This window comes from Propithecus coquereli, unplaced genomic scaffold, assembly GCF_000956105.1.
Source record: "Propithecus coquereli isolate 6110/MARCELLA unplaced genomic scaffold, Pcoq_1.0 Scaffold164, whole genome shotgun sequence".
Taxonomy (NCBI): domain Eukaryota; kingdom Metazoa; phylum Chordata; class Mammalia; order Primates; family Indriidae; genus Propithecus; species Propithecus coquereli.
In genome coordinates, this window is record NW_012140969.1 from 2,446,951 (window position 1) to 2,466,870 (window position 19,920).

General features: G+C 57.1%; 3 protein-coding genes across 6 annotated transcripts; 2 read left to right on the forward strand and 1 right to left on the reverse strand.

Annotated features, from left to right (window-relative positions):
• Positions 1 to 1,293: 1,293 nt before the first annotated feature.
• TMEM205 (transmembrane protein 205) lies at positions 1,294 to 3,489 on the reverse strand. 3 transcript variants are annotated; one of them, XM_012641340.1, is made up of 4 exons: positions 3,327 to 3,489; positions 2,765 to 2,873; positions 2,491 to 2,654; positions 1,294 to 1,638 (listed from the first exon to the last, which is right to left on the reverse strand). In XM_012641340.1, exons 2-4 carry the CDS (start codon positions 2,862 to 2,864, stop codon positions 1,333 to 1,335), a joined length of 570 nt encoding a protein of 189 aa, XP_012496794.1. In that variant the 5' UTR covers positions 2,865 to 2,873; positions 3,327 to 3,489; the 3' UTR covers positions 1,294 to 1,332. The 3 variants fall into 3 exon arrangements, with proteins under 3 accessions (XP_012496794.1, XP_012496795.1, XP_012496797.1); XM_012641341.1 differs by having other exon boundaries at positions 3,307 to 3,489; XM_012641343.1 differs by having other exon boundaries at positions 3,392 to 3,463.
• Positions 3,490 to 5,405: 1,916 nt separating this feature from the next.
• Positions 5,406 to 9,609, forward strand: CCDC159 (coiled-coil domain containing 159). Its single transcript, XM_012641333.1, has 12 exons — positions 5,406 to 5,419; positions 5,517 to 5,746; positions 6,528 to 6,561; positions 6,793 to 6,881; positions 6,968 to 7,049; positions 7,243 to 7,438; positions 7,894 to 7,961; positions 8,039 to 8,115; positions 8,464 to 8,585; positions 8,816 to 8,898; positions 9,274 to 9,387; positions 9,563 to 9,609. The coding sequence occupies exons 4-12, from the start codon at positions 6,804 to 6,806 to the stop codon at positions 9,565 to 9,567; spliced, it is 825 nt and encodes a 274-aa protein (XP_012496787.1). The 5' UTR covers positions 5,406 to 5,419; positions 5,517 to 5,746; positions 6,528 to 6,561; positions 6,793 to 6,803; the 3' UTR covers positions 9,568 to 9,609.
• Positions 9,610 to 10,133: 524 nt separating this feature from the next.
• Positions 10,134 to 18,150, forward strand: LOC105807828 (lipid phosphate phosphatase-related protein type 2). Of its 2 annotated transcripts, none has more exons than XM_012641318.1 (10): positions 10,134 to 10,320; positions 11,565 to 11,739; positions 12,352 to 12,431; positions 12,909 to 13,097; positions 13,226 to 13,361; positions 13,955 to 14,226; positions 15,231 to 15,407; positions 16,236 to 16,342; positions 16,645 to 16,696; positions 16,825 to 18,150. In XM_012641318.1, the coding sequence occupies exons 3-10, from the start codon at positions 12,366 to 12,368 to the stop codon at positions 16,855 to 16,857; spliced, it is 1,032 nt and encodes a 343-aa protein (XP_012496772.1). In that variant the 5' UTR covers positions 10,134 to 10,320; positions 11,565 to 11,739; positions 12,352 to 12,365; the 3' UTR covers positions 16,858 to 18,150. The 2 variants fall into 2 exon arrangements, with proteins under 2 accessions (XP_012496772.1, XP_012496771.1); XM_012641317.1 differs by having other exon boundaries at positions 12,984 to 13,097; positions 16,236 to 16,358.
• Positions 18,151 to 19,920: the final 1,770 nt, after the last annotated feature.

Consider the following 19,920-nt stretch of genomic DNA (forward strand, 5'->3'; position numbering starts at 1 on the left):
TCGTATTATGCCATACGCACAGCGGTTCAGAGCGCGGACTATGGAGCCGGGTTCGAATCCCAGCTCCACCGCTTTCCAAATCTTGTGAGTTTGGAGGTGTTACTTAACTTCTCTGAGCCTCAGTTTCCCCATCTGTCAAGTGGCCCAGAACAAGAATACCCGCTTCACAGCGTTGTGTGAGAATTGTGATCTGAGTTAGCGTTTGTAAAGTGCAGAGCCTGGCCCTAAAGTGGGCCGGAGACCTTCGTTAAATACTGTTAAGGGCTCTTGGAATTAAACCTCCTTTTACAGATAAGGAAACCAAAGCTCAGAAAGGCACAGCTCTAGTCAAGCGTGGTGGCTCATGCCTATAATCCCACCACAATCCTAGCACTTTGGGAGGCCAAGGCGGGAGCATCACTTGAGGCCAGGAGTTCAAGACCAGCCTGGGCAACATAGCAGACACCCCCTCTCCCCATCTCTAGAAAAAACAAGAAAAAATAGCCAGGCGTGGTGGCACGTGCCTGTAGTCCTGGCTACGTGGGAGGATGAGGCAGGAGGATCGCTTCAGCCCAGAAGTTCAAGGCTACAGTCAGCTATGATTGTGCCACTGCATTCCATCCTGGGTGACAAAAAAGGGGTGGGGACAGCTCCTTTGCCTGCACAGTAAAGATATTTGGCACCAGCTGAGGTCCCAGAGTTTTCAAGTCAGCAGGAAAGGGTGTGCAGTTATAATAGTTAAGTCAAAATTATCTGAGCCCCCACTGCCTCATGGGAACAACAGTAGCTGCCTCCGTGCGCTGCCACGTGGGTGAACTGAGATGAAGTGCATTAGTTAGGAAGGGCTGGGTTAAGCTTGGTAACACGTAGCCCCAATGACCCCATGGCCCCAACAGCCAAGATTTACTTCTCCTGATTGTTGTGGTGGTGACGGGAAAATGTATTAACAGTAAATTATGCACTGTCTTGTAACGCTTCTCCTCAGAAGGGACATCTACCGCCTCTGCTCACATTTCATTGGCCAAAGCAAGTCACGTGGCCCCCTCCAATGTCAGTAGGGTGGGAAATATGTCTGTCCCCTAGAATCGGAACCAGCTATTGTTACAATGACACGTGGTATGTGCAATGGTTAGCACCATGCCTGGCATACAGCAGGTGCTCTATAAATGGGCACCATTGTAGGCGAGGCTTACAGGCTGTAATGGCTGACACTCCAAAACATCATGCTTTGTGAATGGGGAAACTGAGGCCTCCTCTCTACCTTGTCCTCCCCTCCCCCTGCTTCTCATGGCGAGGGGAAAAAATGACAGCAGCCATTTCCAAAGAAGCATTTATTGATATGCAGGGTCCATGCTACAGGCTCTTAAGGCTCAGGGCGAGGCCGGCGAGACAGAGCCCGTTGCTCAGGAGACAGCCCAGATTGCAGAGGGTGGACACGCCATGGTAGCGGAAGAAATTCTGGCGGAGGGCATTGTATTTGGGGTCCTTCTCCCGCAGCTGGCGGTAGGGGTCAGGGCCCTGGTGGCTGCCCGCCACCTCCCCGCCCAGGCCCCGCTCCTTCTCCACGGTCTGCAGGGCCCACATGGCAGCCGTAGTGCGGGGCTCCAGCCAGCGGGCGTTGACAGTGGCCAGAGTAAGACTCAGGAACAGGAGACAAAGCTGGCAGGGATGGCAGGAGGACAAAGTGAGCCATGTCCTAGGGAGGGACCTTGTGCATCCTCACAGCCCAGAGCTGGATGCAGGACAGTACTGGACAAAGCCGGGCTCTCCCTCTTTCCCGGAGCCCAAACCGAGGTCCCCAAAGCAGAGCTCCAGCTCTTGTACTCTGAAACTGGCAGCCCCTAAAGAAAGCTCCATCCCCATCTCTTCTGCTCCCCCTAAAACCTCCTGAGCTTCATCTCTGATATGCAGACTGGAAGACACTAGGGCAGGGTCTCTTTCCTCTGGGGCCCCAGCCCAGGCCCCAGAAGCTGACACTAGCCCCACAGAGAGAGGGAATAAAAAGTCCGTGAAGTTCCAGTTACTCATAACCCTTTCCTGTCTCTGTGAGATCATTCCTGAAACACCTGTCAGGCCTCATCTGCCCACATGCGAGGGATACAACGGGGGCAGGAGAAGGGCAGGGTAGAGAAATCTGAGATGCAGAGACGGTTCCTTGCCTTGTGGCTGGGGAAATGTGTGGATGGGGGTAGGAAACCGTAAATCCCCAGTCAGGCTAGTTTTTAAACAATGAGCCGGGGGCAGCGCCCCAGCCCAGCTGAGTCACCACAGCTTGGCGGAAGGCCCAGCCAGGGAGCAGCAGCCAACGGATGGACACTGTGGGATAGACAGGGCTACTGGGGACAGTTGTGCAGGCTGCGCACTGTTCAAAGGTGTCCAGAGTCCAGCTTTGTATCCACCAGGAAGAAGCAGTACTTTTTTTTCTCTCAAAAAGGTGTAACTATTGGGGGTCCTACAGTTGAGGTCCCAAGAACAAGTGTCCAGAGAGTAGTGGCACCCAAGCCCGCATACCTGGCTGGCCTCCCAGAGTGTGAGCTGAGCCCAGGCATACTGTGTGGCCAAGATGCAGAGGTTGATGAAGGCACAGCTCATGGAGATGTGAAAGTAGAAAGGGAAGAGTTTGCTCTGCACTAGGCCGAAGGTATGTCGGGGAAGGCCTCGGAAAAGCAGGAAGCCTGTGGGGTGGGAGTGAGGGGGCCACAAGCCTGTTAGGACACTTCAATTTCCCCCTCCCACTTCTGTCCCCATCCCTGGTACTCATGACATCAACGCCGAGGGTCCCTACCTGAGACGAAGGTCACCCACATTTGCATGCCCCAGGCACCTGACAAGACCAGTAGATGGACCATCTTAATCAGGCCTCCTGGGCTCCCGCCTTCCTCCATCTTGCAGCCCTGGGAAGGAGGCACCGGGTGGCTCAGAGCCTTATCTTTGCACCATGGCCTTCAGACCCTGTTACCCAATTCAGCAGAAATCCAGGGAAAGCAGCCCAGAAACGACAGCAAAAAAGACCCAGATCAGTCTTGTGACAACCACCGCCCCCGTCTCCCCAAATGTCAGCCCTAAAGATCTCAGGATCTCTGGACCCGAACATCCATGCCACCTCAGAGACCCCCAAATTTCAGCCCCAGCAGCTCAAGCTCACAGCCCTGTGTCTTCAGAGATCACCCTGGCGACTCGCGAATATCACCCCAGGGATCGAGTTCTAACAGCTAAGATCCCTTCTCTCATAAGAGGATCGCGGATACCGTATGAAGATCCCCAAGGCACCCTTGGAGACCCCATCTAATCCTGGGAAACCCCAAATCTCAGTCTGAGGACACCCACCCCACCGTTGGGAACCGGACCTCAACCCGCAGCACCCCGAGTCCGAGATCAGAGGCGCCGGGGCCAGACTGGCTGAGCTCGGTACCTCACTCCCGCGCTCCCGGGTGGACCGTGGACCTCCTCGGCCTTCTCCCCTCGTGGGTCCCTCCCTCTCCGAACCAAGACTTGTCCCGCCTCCCAGCCGAGCCCGAAACCAATCGGATTATAGATCTGCCGCCTTCTGTACCGCCCTCTTAGGTATTGACTAATCGATTAGCAGAAACCCGCCTGGAATCCCGCCCCACGTCAAGCTTTTATCCAATTACACCGCAGCTGCTAAGAGGGGCGGAAGAGAGAAGGCGCCAATGAAGTCTTCGGCTACCACGGCGGGGGCGGAGCTAAAATGCCGGCCACACCCCTCTCTGTGACTCTGCCCTTAGCCTCTCCACGTCTTAAAGCGATGGTGGCCCCGCAGTATCAAATTTCAGCGTCACTGCTTGGGACTGGCTTCGCGGTCCCTGATGGGAGAGCAGGAATAGGTGGTATGTGGTAGGTGGGAGTGGAAGAGGGTTGGGAGCCTGGTGGGTGCAGGATTCACAGCCCGGGGGCGGGGCCCAGGCTGGTGACCCCGCCCCCTTCCCCAAAGAATTCTCCCGGGAGCGACTGCGTTAGAAACAACCGCGTGGGAGGGGGAAGGGAGGCACGAATGGAGACCTGCCTGCAGTTGGCGCTCAGAAATGCCTCTCCTTTTCCCCTCCAAGCCTCCCAGGGCTCCCATGGTCCCAGGTCCCAGGTTCTCAGAGTGACATTCAAGAACAAACATTGAGCTTCCCATTACTGTATGCTAGGCACCAGCATGGATTAATTTACTTAATCACAACAACCCAGTAACGTGGATACTATGTCTCATTTATAGTTGGGGACACTGATGCATGGAGAGGTTCAGTAATTCTTCCAATATCACACAGCTGGGTAGGGCCAGAGCTAGAATTTGAACCCAGGCCATCATCCAACTGGCAGGTCTCCTTGCTCAATCATCATGCTCTGCTACCTCTGGAAGTGAGGACCTCCCTGCGACAGTGCCTCTTGAAAGGGTGACCTAGAACATTTCAGGCAGAGGAATAACTTGTACATCACAGATTCGGTGTGAAGATCCAGTGAATGCTTAGGGGCTGTCCAGCACTCAATGAGGTGCTCAAAAAATATGAACCTACAACAGGATTAAGGACGATTTTACAGACGATATGCTGAATAGGGTTTTGAAGGGTGTGTAGGAGTCTTCCAGGCAGACTGAGCCAGGGGAAGGACACCAGGCAGAGGGCCCAGCAAGGGCAACAGAAGAGAAAGGTCTAGATGCTTTGGGGAACAGGCTGAGTGTGATCCTCTCACCTAGAAGTTTTTCCAGGCAGACCTGCCGCAGATTTCTCCATCTGTGCCAACCCTAACTATACTGGAGGGAGAGGGGACATGGATGTGAGACCCAGAGCTGAGTTCTTTCCTCTTCCCAGCCTCACCTAGCACAGGCCTGGGTACCAATTCAGTTAACATTTATTGAATAGATATGCTCTGCCTCTCTCCTGCACACTCTATGGCTCCTGTTTACCTGTGGGGCCAGGTCTAAACTTGGCCTTGGCCTTCAATGCCTGACTTGAGCTGTCCTGCTAATCTTCTGCTGCTTCCTCTTGGACCCTGCCTTCAGCCATCTTGAATTTACCAGCACAGAGCACATGGGTCCACACCTCCAAGCTTTTGCACATGCCAGGAATGCTTTTCCTTTAAGGGCAGATGTAAGGTCTTCCTTTTTTTCTTCGAGCTTTTCTAAAGACTTGTTTCTTTCAGGAAGACCTTCCGGGTCTTTCTCACTGCACAGCCCAACCCCTGGGGCTGGGATCATCCTTCATTCAGCTACCATAACCGAGAAGCCCTGTGTTCAGGGCTGAGGTGTCTCTGGGGTGTCAGAGGGCATCTAGGGGGCATTGGCACATGGAGCCTGGTCTCAAAGCAGCCCCTGTCCCCCCAACTTGCAGCGACCCTCTTTTGGCCGGCCTCCCCCGGGACCCTGACTACTCCGTGTGCTCACCTTCCTCACCCTCCGCGTGTTTGCTTGCTAACGGGAAGTGTGATAAGTACTTGGGTTCGTTGGGGGGCTGCCCTCAGGCTGGGAGGCTGGGAGGGGTTGGGAATGCCGGGATTGGCCTGGGCTGTCCCTCAAGGAAGCCCTCACCCCACAGGCTCTTCCTCAGACAAGGATTTGGACTATACGGTTCACTGGTCCAGGACCCCAGAGCCAGAGACTTTGGGACCTGCTGCTTCCGAGGACACAGCGAGAAGTATAGACTGGAGGCCAGGGTGGAGCTTGGGGCCTCTGTCACAAGGGGCTCCCTTGTTTTCCAACCCAGATTCGCCAAAGGAACGCTGTAACAACCAGGAACTTGTGAAGAGGCAAAACAACGTGGCTAAGGTCATGCCCATGGAGGAAATCCCTTCGATCTGGGAAACCACTGCAATCTACCACTGTGGGGCTTAGAGAGGGGGCTGTGGGGCAGGGATGTCCTATTAAGAACACTCACACTGTGTGTTTTCAGCACCTAGAACAGCTCCCGGCACTCAGCCAGCCTCCGATAAACATTTCTTACATGAATGCATAAAGGAACGAATGGAAGGAATGTGCATGGTTGTGGGTCATCAGTAGAGTCGTGCCTGTGACTATCTCTGGGTGTGACTTTGCTTGTGTGTCTGTGTGGTCGTGGTCGTGTGTCTGAGATGCATGTAAGTGGGTGCCCTGGGTCTTAAGACTTAGTAGCATGCATGGCTGTATCTGAGGTCATGTGTCTGTGCGGCTGTGGTTGTGTGTTCCAGTGACTGTGTATGGTTGTGTGCTGGGTGCTGTTGGTGAATCCTGCAGACACTGTTGATGTCATTTGCCCCTAAGGAGGAGGGGCATTACCTGAGCCCAAGCCAGAGACAGGACTGGCATTGGGTGGGAGCCAGGGCTCTGCAGGCACATGCTGTTAGGGGTAGTGCACAGGCCCAGCCACACAAGTGTACTTCTGAGCACGTGCAGGCCAAGATGAGGGAGAAGTGCATGAATGTCCCTGGAGGCAACTTTGCCTGCACCCATGGTTTGCAACACCCAGAACTCAGGAGACTCAACTCTTGTCCAGCCCTCCAAACTGGGTTGGGGTGAGCAGGGAGGCAGCCCAGGGACAAATTTCCACTCCCCTCTTGTTCCCCTTCCCTAGAAGCCTGAGGAGGCCAGCTGTTCCAAAGTCAAAGGTGAGACTCTTCCTTCCCAACAAGGCTGTATAGGGAGGACCTGCTGGTTCCTACCTCTCCCATCTTCCCCAGTGTCAGCTGCTCCTGGCATTGCCACCTACTCACCCCTGCCTCAGCCTCGATGGGCCCCTGTTCTATACCTTACCCCCTGTCCCTACTCTACCCTGAGGCTCTGCTGACCTCTGCCCTTCTCTGGCCCCAGCCCAGACTCACCCTCACCTCTGCCCACAGTTAAGTCCACCATGATGATTCCTGACTGCCAGAAGCTCCTACGAGGTGAACTGGAGTCACTTAAGAGCCAGCTACAGGCCCAGACCAAGGTGAATTACCTCAGCCCCACCCCCAGCCACCTCTGTCCCCTCTTGCCCTCTCCCCCCAACCCCAGGCCTGACCTCTTCCCCACCAGGCTTTCGAGTTCTTGAACCACTCGGTGACCATGTTGGAGAAGGAGAGCTGCCTGCAGCAAATCAAGATTCAGCAACTTGAAGGTGAGGACTGGCCAGAGGTCAAGGTCAGGCTGGAGACTGGCTCTAGGGGTTGGGGTAGGGGTGCTGGGTCAGGCCAGGGAGAAAGTAGTTGGGAGCGTCTGAGTTCTGAATCAAGGTCAGGCCGAGCTTAAGGCAAGCTGGGTTCAGAGCTGGGCTCAGGATGGGCTCAGTCAAGGTTGCCTCCTCTCTGCAGAGGTGCTGAGCCCCACAGGCCACAAGGGAGAGAAGGAGGGGCCCAAGGGGGGCGTGGAGCAGGGTCAGCAGGAGCTGTATGGAGCCCTGGTCCAGGGCCTACAGAGACTGCAGAAGACCCTGCGGGACAGTGAGGAGGTGCAGCGGACCCGCACCACGCGCTGCCTGCAGCTGCTCGCCCAGGACATCCAGGACAGGTGGGTGCTGGCAGAAGGGCTGGGGCCACGGACCAGAGGCAGCATGGGGGAAATGGGAGAGGCCTGGCTAAGTGGGGCTGGGGGGAGACAGGCGGGTGGCAAGGGGATGGCAGGATGGGAGATTGGGAAGTCAGAGGTAGGGAAGATAGGAAGCTGGGGGGTGGCTGGGAAGGCCGAGGGGGCAGGACGCTGTGGGGTGGGAGGTTGGAGGACAGGAGATGCGAGGCTGAATGGGGGTGGGAGAGGCTAAGAGAGAGGGAGGCTGGGATCAGAAGGAGAGGAGGGACTGGGAGGTGGCAGGTGCCAGGATTGTAGTAGGAAGGGGAAAGAGGGCAGGCAGCAGGCAAAGGGGACAGAGCCTGCGGCATGACCGGTTGGACAGATGGGGACATGGGAAGTGAGGGAGAGCGGCCACTGGGCAGAGAGCATGGTTCTAAGCTGCACTGTCCCCTCAGCAAGAAGTTCCTGTGGGAGGAGCTGCAGCTGGTGCGGGAGGAGGTGAACGTCATCTATAGGAAGCTCCGTGAGTGCCTGGACCCCCAGCCATGAGGGGGATCCTTCTGTGAAGCCCCTGTCCCTCTGAGCCCCCTCCCTCCACAGAGCTGCAGGAGAATGAGATCTCGGAGAACGTGATGAATATCCGGAAGATGCAGAAGACGCAGGTGAAGTGCCGCAAGGTGAGCAGAGAAGATGGGGACCCTGTGGAGGGGTGGCGTGGGGGGCAGGCGTGGGGATCTCTGCCAGCCTCCACCATCAGATTGGAGCCTGGGTTCCAATCCCAGCTCTGCCACTCACTGCTGTATGACTGTGGACAAGTCACTTGGCCTCTCTGGGCCTCAGTCACCTCATCTGTATTATGGGTACAATAATGATTCATCCCTACCTAATCTGTATTAACTGAGTGTTAAGCACTTTGAATGTGGCTGGGCATGTAATAAGTGCTATGTAACGGTTACCTTGCACTGTTATCGTTATGGTTGTCATCACTGTTCTTTCTTTGTCCCACCCCCTACCCCCTGCCCCAGATCCTGACCAAGATGAAGCAGCAGGGTTGTGACACATCTTCCTGTCTGGAGACTGAGGAGGTGCCACCAGGAGGCAGTGGGTGCTGGAATGATGAACTCCAGAAGGAACTGAGTGACATATGGTGATGCCCAGTCCCCAGTCTGACCTCTGACCCCTGACTGTCATCTGTCCCACTCCTCCCAACCAGATCTGGCAAGGACCGCCAGAACCCGGAGCCCACCTGTGTCCAGACCACCCTTCCTGCCAGAACTCACGCTCAGCACCACCCCCCTGCTTTAGCCCTGGGGGTGCTGTCCCCAACCTGAGCAGTCTGGAGTCTCCCAGGGCCCCCATGTCCCCATTTCCCCGCAGGTCCGCCGTGCACGTGCTGCAGGACTCCATCGACAGCCTCATGATGTCCTCAGGAGCCCGCCCCAGGGCCTTGAACCTCAGGGGTGAGGGGGGCTGAGCATTGCTCAGGGGTGGGAGGTCATTCTCTAGTTTTGCTCATGGAGGTCGCATTCAGAGGGCATTTTGGGGAGTCACATCTGTTGGGTCTGATTCTGCGGTCACATTAAGGAGTCACTAGAGGTCACATTGAGGAGTCACTGGAGGTTTCATCCAGGAGTCACTGAGAGTCACATTCAGAGTCACTAGGATCTTTTATAAGAGTCACTGGGGTAAAATTCAAGGGTCATTGAAGTCATAATTTGATGCCACTTGGGTCACACTCAAGAGACATGGAGGTCATAGTCGAGGATCAGTGAGGTGTAAAGGGACACTGGGCCTATATTTGAGGGTCACATTCAGGGCTCCTGTCCCTCCCGTAGGCCACAAGGGGCGCCGATGCCCGAGCCCACCGCTCCACTCCTGGGACTCGGACTCTGACTCGGACCAAGACCTTTCCCAGCCACCTTTCAGCAAGAGCCGCTCCTTCCCTCCCGGTGCAGATCCTCCCTGGCCTCCACCCCACCCATTCCCCGCCTGGCCTGCCCTTGACTCCCATAGTCTGGACCCTGGGGGCCGTCCCACATCCCGACCTGGGCATCTGCTACCTGACCTGCAGCCCTGGGGTTCCCTGGAGCAGGCCAGGCCCTGACCCACCCTCTCTATCCACAGCTTGAGCAGCCGGGACTGCTCTCCCTGAAGACCCTTCCAGAGAGAAAATAAACTAGCTGAGACCCTCCTCCACCCCTGGACTGTTGGTCCTGCTGCCTCCTGTGCCTAGGAATCCCCTCCCCCTTCCAATGAACTCCTCAGTGTTCAGGGCTGTAGAGACCCCAGGGGCTGATCTGGATGTGCGGGCCTAGAATCTGGACAGCCTGAGGCCAGATTTAGCACATGACAAGCTCAGGCGTCATTCTGCGCGGGTATCAGCGGCCAGACAGACTCTTCCGCACTGGCCACGGAGCCATTCTCTCTGGGGCGCCCTGGCGATCAGGTCCGCGGCCGCCACTGCCCAAATGGGGAAACTGAGGCCCAGAGAAGGAGGGAGGGGCACAGCCCAGGGTCATGCTCTGAAGCTCCGCCTTCGTCTTCCCCTCGGTGCCCCCCACCACCCGGTCCTCCCTCTCAGCCTCCATTCTGGGTTCCCTCCCGAATCTGTGCTAACACGCCCCGCCCCCAAGAACGCCCGAAGCCACGCCTCGCCCCGTTAATGAGACGCCCTGAGGCCCCGCCCCACGGGGTTATGCAAATGAGCCGACAGGAGGCCCCGCCCCTCCCTCCTCCGCGGAGTCTGCGCGGCGCGGCCGGAGCCGGCCGATCGCGTCTCCGTCTCCGAGTCCGCCGGCCCGGCCGGCCGTCGGTCTGTCCGTCCTGCCGCGCCAGGGCAGTCTAGGCGGAGCGGGGGCTCAGGCGGCGGCGGCCTAAACCCGGTGAGGGGAGGGGATTGGGGCGCCCCCTCTCCTCCTTCCCCCTGCCCCCGGCTTCCCACCCTCGGTCCTGGTCCTCGGCTCCTGCGGGTCTGGCCCCTCCGGGTCCAGCGTGGGGAGGGGGAGGGGAGGCGGCGAGCTGGGGCTTCGCGACGCGGCTGAGGGAGGGGAGCGTGGGGAGGGGGTCCCGGGCCTGAGGAGCCAAGCAAAGGGGATGAGAGTGGCTGTGGGTGACTGTGATTGTGTGGTTGTCATTGTGTGTCAGTGTGTGGTGTGTAGCTCTCATTGTGTGACTGTCATTGTGCAGCTTCAGTGGTCCGCGGGTGTGTGTGTGTGTGTGTGTGCTGACAGTCATTGTGTGGCTGTCGTTGTGGATACCACTCCGATGGTTGGTGTGTGTGTGGCTATGATGTGGCTGCCATGGGGTGACCGTGTGACTGCTATCACTGTGTGGCTGTCTTGGTGTCCCTGTGGTGCTGTGATTATGACTGTCATTGTGTGGCTGCTGTCGTGTGTTCATTCTGATGGTGCGTGTGTGGCTGTGATCGTCTGCCTTTCTAGTGTGGCCCCGTGTGTGAGTCTGTGTCATGGTCCATGTAAGGTGCCCTTCTGTGGCCATGTGGCTGTGGTTGTGGATGGCACCATGTCTCTCCTGCGACTGTCAGTGTAGATGAGAGACTGTTGATGTGTGTGGCTGTCATCGAGTGCCTTGTAATTGAGGGCGTGACACTGTGACCGGTTCTGTGACCCCCATTGTGTTGGAGACTCTCTCTTTGCTGTGACTCATTAAGTGTGTTGGCAGCTCTGAGTCTACGTCCCTGACTGTGCTGGGGTGAGGGGTTGTGTAGGGCTGTGATACGTGTAGGGTCTCCTGATGTGGCCTCTGACTATATGTTGGGGAGGGAGGACTTGTTTGATCTGTGTGCGTGTTGGTGACAGCCCATGTGCCAACTGCACGTTATGTGTTTTGTGTGTGTTGGACACCTGTCTGAATGAACGAGCCTGTCTTGTACACCATGAGCTGGCACCCAGCGCAGCCACTGGAAGTCAGCTGGAGCTCGGTCCTCATGGTGGGATGGATGGACACCATGTCACGGTGTGTATGTGTGGGGGGTGGGTGTGTGTGTGTGTCTGTAGTGTTTGGAATGGAGGCTGCAGCTGGGTTGTGCACTCCGTGGGTGCTTGGCGTGGGTAACCCTGTGGGCATCTGGGACCTCTGGTGACCCTCACCCCACGTCACACTGCAGAGCGAGCCTCGTGGATGGGGCACTGGAGCGAGAGTGCCTACCCTCGCCTGCCTGTGCCTCAGTTTCCACATCTGCACAATGGGGGTGACCATCCCTGCCCTGCTGGGCGCCAGGAACGGGTGTGAGTCTGTGGGCGTGGTGGCGGCCCGTGGGAAGCCATAGGGCACTTTCACAGGTGAGATCGGGCTGGGAGAATGGGTGTAAGCAGGCGTGACTGTCTTGTCCCCTGAAGTGCTGGGGGCTGGGGGTAGACTGGGGGGGGAGGGAAGAGGAGAACCGGGAGGCAGACGGCCTGGGGGGAGGGGGAAGGAGGGGAAGGCAGCTGGGAGAGGAGGAGGACCTGGCTATCAGCCCGCATCAGACATTGCAGCCCAAGGGTATGGAGAGAGGGGCCCCCGTGGAGGCCATGGGGGAAGGGACTCAGGAGACTGGCCTGGTGTGTGTGGGATCCCCCTGGGGGAAGAGGATGGGATCCCCTAAAAACTGGTGGAGGAAGGACTCCCATAAAGCTGGAAAAATCTCTCCTAAAAGCCAGAGGAGAGGGGTCTTCCTGAAAGCTTAGGGTTGGCATTCCTATGTAGGCTGCACAGGAAGGGGACTACTGTAGAATTTCTGGGGGTGGTGTCAGGGGAGGCGGGAGTCTTCAATGGGAAGGGGCAGGGTGGGGCCTGGCCAGAAGGCTCAGGGGGCGGAGCCAGGGCTTCAAGGCCAGCGAGTATGGCCAGAGGACTCAGGGATGTGACCTCAGCCCCACCCTGGATCCCCCACTCCCTCCCCACCTCCGCAGGCCTGGCCTTCACCATGGCGGGAGGGAGACCACACCTGAAGAGGAGTTTCTCCATCATTCCCTGCTTTGTCTTCGTGGAGGTGAGGACTCCAGTACCTTCTCCAGAGGGGGTGCACCCATCTTCCTGGCTCTTTCTGTCTCTGCCCAACCTCAGTCTCCCTCCCTGTATCCATTTTTCCATCTCTCTCACTCCAGTCCTGCCATCTCTGCCTGACCTCTCACTCCCTGTCTCTCTGGGATCTCTGTGCATGTCCCCTTTCTCTTGAGAAGTGGTTACGAGCTTGGACTCAGAAGTGGAGCTCCCTGGGTTCCAATCCCGCTCTACCCCATCCACACAGGAGTCTGTCTCTTTCTCCACCTCTTTCTTTGCTTCTCCCAGGTCCTGATCCTTCTCTGCACCCCCTCACTACATCTCCTTCCATCTCTCTTCATCTTCCAGGTTCTCTCTCTAACTCCATCTCTCTCCATCTTTGTGTCTCTGTCTTGTGGCCTCAGCTCGGGCCCTGACCCTCTCTGTTCTCTCCCCATCGCCTCTCCCCACCACCGCTGGGTGGCAGTCGGTGCTGCTGGGTGTCGTGGTCCTGCTGGCTTATCGCCTGGAGTTCACGGACACCTTCCCTGTGCACACCCAGGGATTCTTCTGCTATGACAGTACCTATGCCAAGCCCTACCCGGGGCCTGAGGCTGCCAGCCGAGCACCTCCTGCACTCATCTATGCCCTGGTCACTGCTGGGCCCACATTGACGGTGAGACTGTGGGGGTCCCCTTGGTCAGACCGTGGGGAGGACCTCCCAGGAGGCAGGAGGGCCAGGTGGGGGTGGGAGGAGAGCTGGGCTTGAAGGCCAGGAGGTCCCCGCCTTGGTCTCGCCCACAGATCCTGCTGGGGGAGCTGGCGCGTGCCTTCTTCCCTGCCCCGACTTCAACCATCCCCATCACCGGCGAGAGTACCATTGTGTCCGGGGCCTGCTGCCGCTTTAGCCCACCTCTGCGGAGGCTGGTCCGCTTCCTGGGTGAGAGACAGAGCCCTGGGTCAGCCCTGTGGTAATGGTGGGGCAGTGGGGCCAGAGGAAGGGATCGTGAACAGGAAGGAAGAGGGCCTAGAAGTACCACGGTGGTGGCTCCAGGTAGCAAAGAGGGACTTGGGCTCAGGTTTATTATTAGTGGCCCCAGGGGAAGAGTGATCAACGCAGTAATAGCCAGTCCAGGGACAGGTATAAGGAGGTCCATAGATGCCATTAGGGCTTTCCTAGGAGGTCCCAGGCATGGGCCCAATCTTGACGTGATAGCGTTGAGGGGTCCAAGCCCAGCTATAATGGGGTTCCAAGGAAGGAACCGGTATTGACATAGTGGTAATCGCAGTGGGACAGAGGCCGGATGTACGGTAATGAGGGTCCCAGGGAGAGGAAGCCTAGAGTACCATCATGGTGGCCGCAAAGGGATGGGGACATTGGCCCCACTGTAATGGGGTCCCAGGTGTTCTTTAATGGCAGCCACAGGAACAGGGATATAAAGACCTAATGGAACCATGAGGGGGCTCTCAGGAGGAGGGCGACGGGGGCATCAGGGCCTGGAACATGAACCCCCTCTCTTCTCCCACCCCTAGGGGTCTACTCCTTCGGCCTCTTCACCACGACTATCTTCGCCAACGCGGGGCAGGTGGTGACCGGCAACCCCACGCCACACTTCCTGTCAGTGTGCCGCCCCAACTACACGGCCCTGGGCTGCTCGCCGCCCTCACCAGACCGGCCAGGGCCCGATCGCTTTGTCACTGACCAGGGCGCCTGTGCTGGGAGCCCCAGCCTCGTGGCTGCCGCGCGCCGCGCCTTCCCCTGCAAGGACGCGGCCCTCTGCGCCTACGCGGTCACCTACACTGCGGTAAGCCCCAGGAGCTGCAGGGTAGGAAACCGGGGCACGGGCTGGGTGATGGTCAGCGGGCAGGGAGCCACCAGGACCGAACCTCTGATTCCTCCACACCCAGCCTGGGCGCTGTGACACTGCCTCTAGGGCGGAGCCTACACCATTGGAGGCTCTGGCCCCTCATCCGAGATCCTGACCACGCCCCTGATCCCAAGTCTATTGCTGTGCATTGACTCCACCCCGTTGGCATCTGGCCACGCCTCCTGACCCAGTAATGCCACGCCCCAGGGAGGCTGTTGACTCCACCCTCTGGGATCAGGACATTATCCCTGGAGTGCTGGACTCTGAGCCCCTAGAGCCTAGCCAGGTCCCCAAAATGCTACAGGCCTTGGATATTGGCTGGGAGACTAGGTGGGTGGGTTTTGACTTGGCCCCTTGGAGTCTTTGCCCCTCCCCTGGGGGCCTTGTCCCCACCCCTTGTTGCCCTGGGCACGCCTCTTACTCATGATTGGTTGGGACTTCTTACTGTGTCCCCTGCTTTTCCCTGGTCATACCCTGTGTTGCTTTGACTCCTTTTTCTAGGGTCCGTCCTGGATTGTGTTCCTAACTCTGTCAGTGGTCCCCTGGGGCCAGGGGACTCCACCTTCTGGAGCTCCTGGACCTTCTCCCTTAGCTCTGACTCCACCCTCTGGGGTTCTGTGACCATGTTAGATGTCCCCATCTATGACTCTATACCAAGGACACCTGGGCCCCAGACCTTGTCCACTGTCTTTGGGTGCTCTAGCCACACCCCTGCAGGGCCTATGGGACTCCATGACCCTAATCCCTGGGGATCCCTCCTTTCCAGCCAAATCCCGACCCCTCTCCTTGCCATTATGGTGGCACCTCCTGGCAGAGCCTACTGCGAGTCCATGACTCCATCCCCGGAACCACTGGCCACGCCCCCTAGCCCCGATCACAGAGTCCACTTGGGTTCGGAGACTTCGCCTCCACTTGTCCCCTAACCAGTCCGGCTCCCGCAGATGTACGTGACTCTCGTGTTCCGCGTGAAGGGCTCCCGCCTGGTCAAACCCTCGCTCTGCCTGGCCCTGCTGTGCCCGGCCTTCCTGGTGGGCGTGGTCCGTGTGGCGGAGTACCGCAACCACTGGTCCGACGTGCTGGCCGGCTTCCTGACCGGGGCGGCCATCGCCACCTTTTTGGTGAGTCCCCTCCCCAGCCATGCCGGCACTGGAGATCCCTCATCGGCCCCCCTGTTCTAGAGGCAGGACTTCATGATGGTGAAGGGTGTAGACTCTATGTGCTCTTGGGCCAGTCCCTTAACCTTTCCCTGCCTTGATGTTCTCATCTGTGAAATGGGATACCAGGACCAGGGTGAGGCACCACCTTGAGTGCAAAATACGAGGGTGCCGCAACACTCGGCAATCAAGATAAATAATATTTTAATGAAACATTTTCCAAATCAAAATTAATACAAAACAATAATAATGTCCCCAGTCCAGGCCAGGTGTGGTGGCTCACGCCTGTAATCCCAGAACTTTGGGAGGCTGAGGCAGGAGGATCGCTTGAAGCCAGGAGTTCAAGACCAGCCTGTGCAACATAGCAAGCCCCTGCCTCTACAAAAATTTAAAAAATCAGCTGGGTGTGGTGGTGCATACCTATAGTCCGGGAGGCTGAGGCGGAAGGATTGCTTGGCTTGAGCTCAGGAGTTCAAGGCTACAGTAAGCTGTGATCCCCCCACTGCACTCCAGCCTGGGCAACAGAACGAGACCTTGTCTCTAAAAATAAAATGAAATAAAATAAAAAGATGGAATCCTGCTCCTACACAACTTGGCCTTTCTCACCTCACCCTAGTCTGGACCCTGTGGGATTAAAAAGTAATAGTACCTACCTCTTAGTAAAGAGGAAAGAACAGTGCTTGGGACAAAACCTAAGCATCAGTTTCCTTATCTGAAAAATGGGGTTGGTATTTACATAACTCCTATATTCCTGGCCCCAGGCCTCAACAGTCCTCTCTCCTTCTGTCCCAGGTCACCTGCGTTGTGCACAACTTCCAGAGCCGGGCGCCCTCTGGCAGAAGGCTCTCCCCCTGGGAGGACCTGGGTCAAGCCCCCACCATGGACAGCCCCCTCGAAAAGTTAAGTGTGGCCCAGGTAAGGGGGGCCGGGGGCTGCTCCCGGCTGGAGAGGGTGGTGGGTGGAGGGGGCTCAAGGAGGCAGGAAATCAGGGAAGAGGTGGGGGAGGTCTCAGGGCCTTGGGGAGGTGGAGGGATCGCCCATCTCTGCGGACACCCCCCTCTCCCTCCTGAGGGGACACTGTCAATCCTGAGAACTCCGGTTGTCTTTTCCATGGGGCTCTCTGCCCGATGAACCCCTTGTGGCTGTGGCCGGTGGGGCCCAGGGGGCCCGCTAGCCCCTTCCCTCTCCCTCTTTGTCTCAGGAACCCGAGGCCTGCAGGCCGCATTCGACACCGGCACGGCTCACCCCATCCAGTGAGTGTTGGGGGAGGGGAGGGATAAACGGGGGGACTTCCAGATGGGCGGCCGCTGCCAGAGAAGTCTCCCCTGTGCGTTCATGGCCCCCTCCCAAGGTTTCTGATTCCCTGATCTCTGACCCCTAGAGCCGCAGAACTGCACCCGCCGTGGCCACCTGATCCCCAGCTGTGTGTCCTCCAGGGCCCCAGCCATGTGTTCGTCGCCCCGTGTGCCCCGCCCTCGACTGAGGTCTGAGCCAACGCCCCTGCCGCTGCCCCTGCCCCTGCCAGCACCGACCCCCAGCCAGGGCCCCTCGCCTTCCTCCCCTGGACCTGGGGGGCCAGGTGGGGGTGGTGGACGTGGCCGGAAGCTGCTGCTGCCTACACCCCTGCTGCGGGACCTGTACACCCTGAGTGGACTCTATCCCTCCCCCTTCCACCGGGATAACTTCAGCCCTTACCTGTTTGCCAGTCGTGACCACCTGCTGTGAGGCCCAACCACCCACCTAGAATCTACCCGGTCCCCACTTCTTCCCTGCCACGCGTGTGTGTGCGTGTGCCACGTGAGTGCCAAAGCCCCCTGCCCCCAAACCAGCCAGGCCCATGTGCCAAAAGATGGTTGGAAGAACATCTGGGGGACCCCCTCCATCCCCTCTTGCCATCTGGGACATCCCAATGGGCAGAGATTCAGGATGGGCCCTTGCCCCTAGGATTGCCCTTTTAAGGGCTAAAGCCCAACCCCACTGGCCATTTCCTGGCCAATGAGGACCCCTAATTCTCAGAATTCTAACCAAAAGGAGTTTGTTCCAGCCAATGGGACCCTGCCCCTCACTTCTTAGAATCCTCGGGCTAGAGGGCAACTCCAGCTAGTGTTCTGTGTCTGAACAGCCAATAGGAGCCCTTGGTTTCCGGAATTTCTAGAGTGGGTGGGTATGATTCCAGTCAATGGGGGACCGCCCGTGTCTAAGCATGTGCAGTGGAGAGGAGGGAGATGAGGTCATTCTTTGCCATCCAGTCTTGTCTCGGAATCGGAGTCCTGCTGGAGGGTGGGGGCAGGCTCCCCCACAGCAGGGTCCTTGGGGGAACCCCTTCTCCTCTTAGCCCCTCTCCTGTGTGCAACCTCTCACCAGTCCCTCCAAATCCCCTACTTAAGCAGGGCTTGCCCCAGTTCAGCGGTTTTGGGATTCAGGGTGCTGTGTCTCCCCTCACCTGTGCCCAGGTCACTCCAAACCCTTCTGTTATTTACTAGGGATTTTTTCTTGGAACACATCCCCATTTTTCACACTGCCCCCCATGCCTCAGCCTCATGCAGATGCGCCATTATGGGGGGCATGGGTGGAGCAGAGGGGCTCCCTCACCCTGGGCAGCCAAAGGCAGTGGACAGAGGAGACACTGTCCCCCTTTCCTGTCCCCTCCTCATCTTTAATAATGACCTGGCTTCTCATCTTTAATAAAGACCTGTTTGTAACAGAAGTTTGGCCACCTGCATTCCTCCCCCGGGTGGTGGGGGCTGGAGAGGACTTTAATCGTGGGCTTACATGTCTGTGAAGCTGGGTGTGGGTGTGTTGTCGCAGTGCATCTTAGGGCAATTGTGGAGAGGCTGTGGGAAGCCATGGGTCCAGGCACTTGGGGCTGAAATCCTGGCTCAGCATGTCTTGGTTGTGTGGTCTCAGGAAAGTTAATTCACTACGCTGTGCTCTTGTTTCTTCATCTGTCGAATGGAGACAGCCCCTCAAGCCACTAAGGCACACACGCATCAAGGGGCCTGACATGCCTGTTTATCCCAGGCAGCTGGCCTGTTTCTGATCACAGCCAGGGCACAGAGGGCACAGGGAATAGGGTGAGGAGACCCTGGGTGACCTGAGAATGAAGGGGCGTGCTGCCGGGCACTAGGAATCTTCGGGCTGAACACCTGGCTGCGTGGATGAGAGCAGAGAAGTTGCTCATGAGGTTATGTTGAGTCCCAACCACCTGAGAACTCAGAGGAGACTAGGGAAGTAGGAAGGGGCATGGAGCCACACGATCCCCCGCCAACTGTGGCTCCGAGGGCTTCAGACAGGCCATGTAGGGCCTAGAGTCATCCAGGGACCAGGAAAGGGGTCCTGCTAGTGTCTGGCAGATGAAATTCAGGTGCCCCCTGCAGGCTGGCCTGGCTACTGTCCCCGCCCCTGCTCCACCTGCTTCCCTTCTCCCCTCATTCATTCAACAAACACTATAGAGCACCTCCCATGTGCCAAGTTGTCATAGTCTGTTCAGGCTGCTATAACAAATGCCATAGACTAGGTAGCTTGTAAACAACAGAAATTTATTTCTCACAGTTCTGGAGGCTGAGAAGTTCAAGGTCAAGGCACCAGCCTATTTGGTGTCTAGTGAGGGCCTGCTGCTTCCTCATAGGTGGCAGAAAGGTGAAGGATCTCTCTGGGCCCTCTTTTGTAATGGCACTAGTTCCATTCATGAGGACTCCACCCTCATGTCCTAATCGCTTCCCAAATGCCCCACCTCCTGACATCCTCACCTAAGAGGTCAGAGTTTCAACATACGCATTTGGGGGGTGGGACACAAACATTCAGACCACGGCATAAGTGCTGTTCAGGCAGAGGGGATACAGCGGTGAACAGAACAGGCACAAGCTCTGCCCTCATGGAGCTCATATGCTAATATGTGAGACAAGAAACAAGATAAACAACCTATATACAGACCCACAGTTCCAAACCTCACAGATGTCTGAAAACCATAATCTTTTCGTAATGCATTTGTGGCAAAACTTCACCTGAACTGACACGAGGTAATGTATAGCTTTTACTTAATTCACTTGACGTGAATATCCTTGTATTTTTCTGAAGATAAAGTGTTTCATTTGGGATGTTACCCCACGCATCAACTAGGGTTGTTACAAAACACATAGTATTCACACCACCTTGCTTTTCAAAAATCTGAAAACTTCTGAATTCCAAAGTCTGGGATCAGGTATTTAGGAAAAGAATTGGGATCTCTGATATAATAGATGTTGATATGTGATAAGGAGGGAATTCAAGCTAGAAAAGACATTCTGTGGGATAGGGACACAGTTTGCAACTTAAAGAGAGTGATCAGGGAAGTTCTCTCTGAGTAGGTGACACTGGGGGTGAAGGAGGTGAGGGAGGGAGCCAGGCAAATATCTGGTAGGGGTGGGGTGGGGAGCATTCCAGGGAATGGGAACGGCAAGTGCAAAGGCCCTGAGGTGGGAACGTGCCTTCTATGTTC